The 5,548-nt window shown below is 41.7% G+C and overlaps 1 protein-coding gene across 1 annotated transcript in view; it reads right to left on the reverse strand.

The window, feature by feature from the left end:
- Nucleotides 1-5,548, reverse strand: part of SLC25A17 (solute carrier family 25 member 17) — a 54,653-nt gene that overhangs the window by 31,180 nt on the left and 17,925 nt on the right. Inside the window, exon 6 of the mRNA XM_007941769.1 lies at nucleotides 739-855. Coding sequence (XP_007939960.1) covers nucleotides 739-855 — 117 coding nt within the window. The remainder of the gene's footprint in view (nucleotides 1-738; nucleotides 856-5,548) is intronic.

A 5,548-nucleotide genomic window follows, 5' to 3' on the forward strand; every position in this document is an offset into this window, starting at 1 on the left:
CACCACCACCACCAGGGACCCTGTATGACAGAGAACTGACACTGACAGCCCACGTGTTTTATAACAAAGCCCAGTAAAGGAAAAGATGAGCCCACTACATATATGGGATTTGCCTTATAAAGGAACCACCGTTCTCATTCCAAAAAGCTATCTCCACATTGGTTTAATATACAAAGACGGAAACATGGGAAAGGAGAAACTGGCAATGGGGACTATTAAAAAGCAGAAGCTCAAAGAGATCAGATATTAATCTGGAAAACTCCAGAAAAAATGTATAGTAGATTCTTCTTCAAAAACAGTCAGCCTGTTCCCTCTATTCAATGGGAGCAGTGTATTTCTCTACCCCTTGTCTTTGCACTTGGCCACGTGATATGCCTTGGCTAACTGGATGCTGGCCAACTGGATGCTAGCAGACAAGATGCAAGCAGGGGCTTGTACATGCTGGTACAATTGGGTGCGTCCTCTTACACTTTTCCTGTCACCACAAGAAGAACATGCTGTGGCTGGACCCAGGCAGAAGACAAAGACACACTGAGCTACGATTCCCAGGCCGGGGTCAGCCTAGATCAGTCCAATCCAGGCCACCAATCCACAGGCGCAGGAGCTACATACTGTGTATACATGGAGATGCGTGCTGTGTATACATGGAGATGTGAAGCTGTGATGCAGCACTGTGGTGGCAATAAATTCCAGATACAGAGAGCAAAGGAATCTTTAACTCATCCAAGAGACACTTACCAATAATACCCTTATAGTTGGTTGGCACAATGTCTTCATTCCTGAATTTTGCCCCTTGCAGCTTTAGTCTAGTATTTACTACCCAGAGCGGAGTTGTCAGCAACACATTCACTACTCCTTTAAAAAAGAAAGAGGGAGAGACAAACGGAAAGCAAAATGTCAACTTTTATGTGTCATATGCTAAAGCTGCCACATACCAATGTTCCATTAATACTTCTGACACTGACTGACTGAGAGACATACGGAAGGTGCTTCTTTGTACCAAGGTTCAACACAAGCCACTACTGTCAGAAGCTTTTCTGATAGCAAAGTGACTGACAGCAGCACCTCTGAACGTCAAAAAAGTAGCGAATTTACACATTTGTGTAATAGGAGACATTATACACTTTATATAGCGGTCCAAGGCAGCAATAAAGTTTTGTATGTAATTCTTAAGTACAGGCAGTCCCCAGGTTATGCATGTCCAAATGTCTGACTTACATATAACCATAATAAGAACTGATTTCTGTAAAGCCCAGTATGTTAAGAACTAGAGGTCTATACAATGGCTCACAGTAACAAATGGACACGACTTTGCAACACATCAAAACATTATTACTGTATTATTATGTTAAAGATGTTTTAGTGCATGTGGAAGGGTTTCTTTAATGTTTTTTCATGCATAGGAAGGGACACTATATATTATATCCTAAGACAAACATTTGACTAACTGACATTAAATACAAACCGTACATAACTGTTCTGACTTATGTACAAATTCGACTTAAAGACAGACTAGGAATAGAACTCGTTCGTAATCTAGGGGCTGCCTGTAAAACAGCTTCAGGGAGGGGCTATATTTTATTGATCACATGCTAAGTCCATGGCAACATCAGATAAAACACACAATTTACAACTTCCGCGTGAGTAGCTCATACAGTTTTCAGTGAAGATGGGTCTATGTCTATTACAATGAGCAACACACAAGTGGGAGAAAATGGTGAGATTTCACAAGTGCTTCAGCAGAGCTGAGAAGCCCCTAGGAGAGTCACTCATCACCAAGGGAGTCAGGGTGCAGGGAGTTAGGGAATTAGCAAGCGGTGGTTATGAGCTGCCACAGACACCTGGAAGAGCCTCACAAGCATCACGATCCTTACAAGCTTAAGGATGGGGACTGCGGTCCCCCAAGGTTGCCTCACAGTGGAACAATACACTGAGCCAGGTGCTTCTTTTTGGCAAAGACATGATCCCAATTTAACACCATCTTGAGATATTAAAATACTCCTCAAAAGTCCTGAAATGATTGGGGGGGGGGAGAAAAAAAGCAGATAGTGTTGTAACAAAGTGCCTGACACATCATATACACTTTATAAAGATTTGTTAAACAAGTAATGGAGCAGACTCAGCAAACAAGCATGCATGGCTCTGCCCGCTCCAGTCACGCTCTGAAGAACCAAGAGGCACAATCTAAAGGAAGAGAAATCTTCTACTAAACGCAATTTAAACACAACCAGGAAAGAATGTCTTGATTTAAGGAATCGCAAAACATACTAGATAGAAAATACAGTCTAACCAAGGAGAAACTGGTGGAAGAACCAAGAGATTCAAATTCTACTTTACCATTTGTCGTGCAAATTGCAAAAGTAAGCTATTTTACCACCTACCTATCTCTTAAGAGCAGTAAGAAAACACATTTCTCAAAATAAAAGACATTATCAAGTAATTTTATGAAACGTATTTGTTGTATTTTTAGAGATTCCTATTATCACCGAGGAGTCATCTTGAGGTACTGATCAGCAGCTGAAAATATCCAGACACGCCCATTTGCCGAGACTTTAGAATGTATTCCTGCTCAGTGCGATGCACAGTCACCTAACAGAGAAGCATCAGCAGCCAGAAAAGTCAGACTAGACTAACGCTTTTTTTTTTTTTTTTTGAAATGATGAAAGCAAAGAGGGGAGGAGAGCTCAGAACCAGACAAGCTCTGTGGCTTGCTGAGAAGGGCACAGCACACACACCCATTCAACGATTCCTTACAAACCAACACTTCCTTCCTGTTCTAGCCAAGACAGAGCCAGACACAAAACTCGTAAGAGGCAAAATGGCTAAAATTAAGGTTGAACCATTATTCTGAATTCTGATTCACAGCCCCATCATTAACCCAAGCTGAAAGACCGAGAGGATTCTAAGGACAATTCAGGTACAAAAGTGCACCACATTATTCTAAACAAGAAAGTGTAAAGTCCTTTTTAAAACATCATGTTTTTCAAAGCTATTTATCTGAGAAATTCAAGCACTTTTTTCACCCTTTAGGCCAAAACAGATGGAGAAGTATCTTTTAACCACTCTAGATAAAGAGATACTCAAAATACTTGAGATCCAAACTTTACTCAAACTTGCATCTTATATAACCAAGCAAAACATGACATTCCCCTCAGGAGAAACTTGCCACAACACATCACGATTGCCATTTCCAGATCCTAAGTAACCATGAGAGGCCCAAAGGGCAGACACCTGTCTGCTCCTTTACGACCTATGAGGAAATCTCTGGCAGTTCCACGCTGAGGCTGCTACTTGAGCTGTCGGACGGGATTGGTGTGTCCTCTAATTCTATGGTTCTCTTTTATTTCTTTTCTAGGTAACAAATCATTTACATGAAAACAGAACCAGAATTAAGAGGTGAAGAATAGTTACTGAACACACTCATTAAAATTAGTCCCTGATTCAAGGAATAACTGGAACAGAGTTTCTCACTTCTGAAATCTTGAAAACAAATAGTTTTATGAGCAGTGAGTCTTCTTCCTTACGGAGAGGAAACAAAATTTGCATATGTTAATGGGCTATGTCCTTCTGGGAAGTGTATGCACTGACTACCCAGAAGGAAACCAATCCACACCCACTGCTGTCAAGTCAATTCTGAGAACAGAGATCCTGCAGGACAGAGCAAAACTGCCCCACAGGGTTTCCAAGCCTGTAGATCTTTACAGAAGCAGAGTGCCTCACCTTTCTCCCGCAGGGTGGCTGATAGGTTCGAACAGCCAACCTTTGGATTAGCAGCAGTCAAGTGCTTTAATCTCTGTGCCATCGCTGACTTCAGATATCAAAGCCACAAATCTAACCATCTGACATTCCACAAAGGAATGCATCTTGATCCATACCAGGAATAATCAGTTACCAGATTTAATGCCCAAGAGCTGGAAACACATTTTGAACTATGACAACAATGATAATGCCAGTGGTATTCAAAAAAAGTCATTGGTAAAAATACTAATTTCATAAAAATGACAAGTGTCTAAAGAAGTTGTGTGTAGTTATCTGTAATGTTCTGTCCCCAATTCTTCCCCAGGGTATGATGTTTTATGGACTTTTTTCTGTGGAGATACAATATATAATACATTTCTAAGTTTCAAACAAAATTTGAGTAAGAATGCTGTTCCTAGCTCTCCCTGGAGACAATGAAACTTGTTTCTAACAAACCAGAAACCCCTTAGCCCATTGCCATGGAGTGAATTTCAACTCACAGTGACCCTAGAGGACAGAGGAGAACTGCCCCACAGGGTCTCCAAGGCTGTGAATCCTGGCAGAAGCAGAGTGCCACATCTTACTCTGTGGAACAGTGGTGGGTCTGAACTGCCAACTTCTCAGTTAGCAGCTGAGGGCTTCACTACTGCACCACCAGGGCTTCTTGGAGAAAAAGCTGTTCTAGTTACTGTAAGAATGTGTAAGTAATAAGACATAAAAACACGTTATCAGGAGAAGTTCAAAATTCATGAAAGTAATTTCCAAGGAATTCTCCTTCATCAGAAAAAGACCTGAAACTAGAGAACTGCAGAATTATAAAGGATGGTAGAACTCAATAATCCAGGGCTCTCAACCATGACAAGGAGCTCTGGTGGTGCGGTGCCTAAGCCATCTGACTGCTAACCAGAAGGATGGCGGTTCAAATCCACCAGCCACTCCACGGAAGGAAGGTGGGGCAATGTACTTCTGTAAGGATTAACTGCTGAGGAAACCCAATGGGGGTCACCATGAATTGGAATCAACTCGATGGCAGGGGGTTTGGGTTTTTTTGGTTCTCAACCATGACACAACTGACACTTTGGGCTGACTAATTCTTTGCTTCTTGGGGGGAGGGGTGTTGCTGTATAGGATGTTTAGCAGCACCCCTGGCTGTTAGTGCTGTTGTTAGGTGCCGTCGAGTAGGCTCTGACTCAAAGCGACCCCGTGTCCAACAGAACAAAACACTGCCCAGTCCTGCGCCAGCCTCACAATCCTTGCTACAGGTGAGCCCACTGTTGCTGTCACAATGTCAATCCATCTTGTTGAGGGTCTTCCCCATTTTCTCTGACCCTCCACTTTACCAACCGTGATGTCCTTCTCCAGGGACTGGGCCCGTCTAGATGCTAACAGCACCAGCCAAAATTTATTATACTGTATCATTCTATTATATTGCATGATTTAGTTCATAAAATAATAATCTTATTTTTAAGAGCAGTTTTAAGCTTACAGAAAAATTACACAGGAAGTTCAAAGTTCCCATTGACTCCTTTTCCCCTGTACACTGTTGCTCTTATTGACATCCTGAATTCCTGGGGTGTCCTTATTAACAGAAGTCCACGTTAGTTAGGGCTCACACATTGTGTTGTATAATCCTGTGGGTTTTGGTAAGTGCTTAATGCCCTGGATTCACCATTATAGTATCACACAGATTTGTTCCACTGCCCTAGAAATGCCTTGCTCCAACTAAAGACATTATTATTTTTTTAAATTTTATTTTGATTTGGGTGAAGATTTACAGAGTAAATTCACTTTTCATACAGCAGTTCACATA

Source organism: Orycteropus afer, unplaced genomic scaffold (genome assembly GCF_000298275.1).
Source record: "Orycteropus afer afer isolate SDZICR_OR568_19922 unplaced genomic scaffold, OryAfe1.0 scaffold00083, whole genome shotgun sequence".
Taxonomy (NCBI): Eukaryota; Metazoa; Chordata; class Mammalia; order Tubulidentata; family Orycteropodidae; genus Orycteropus; species Orycteropus afer.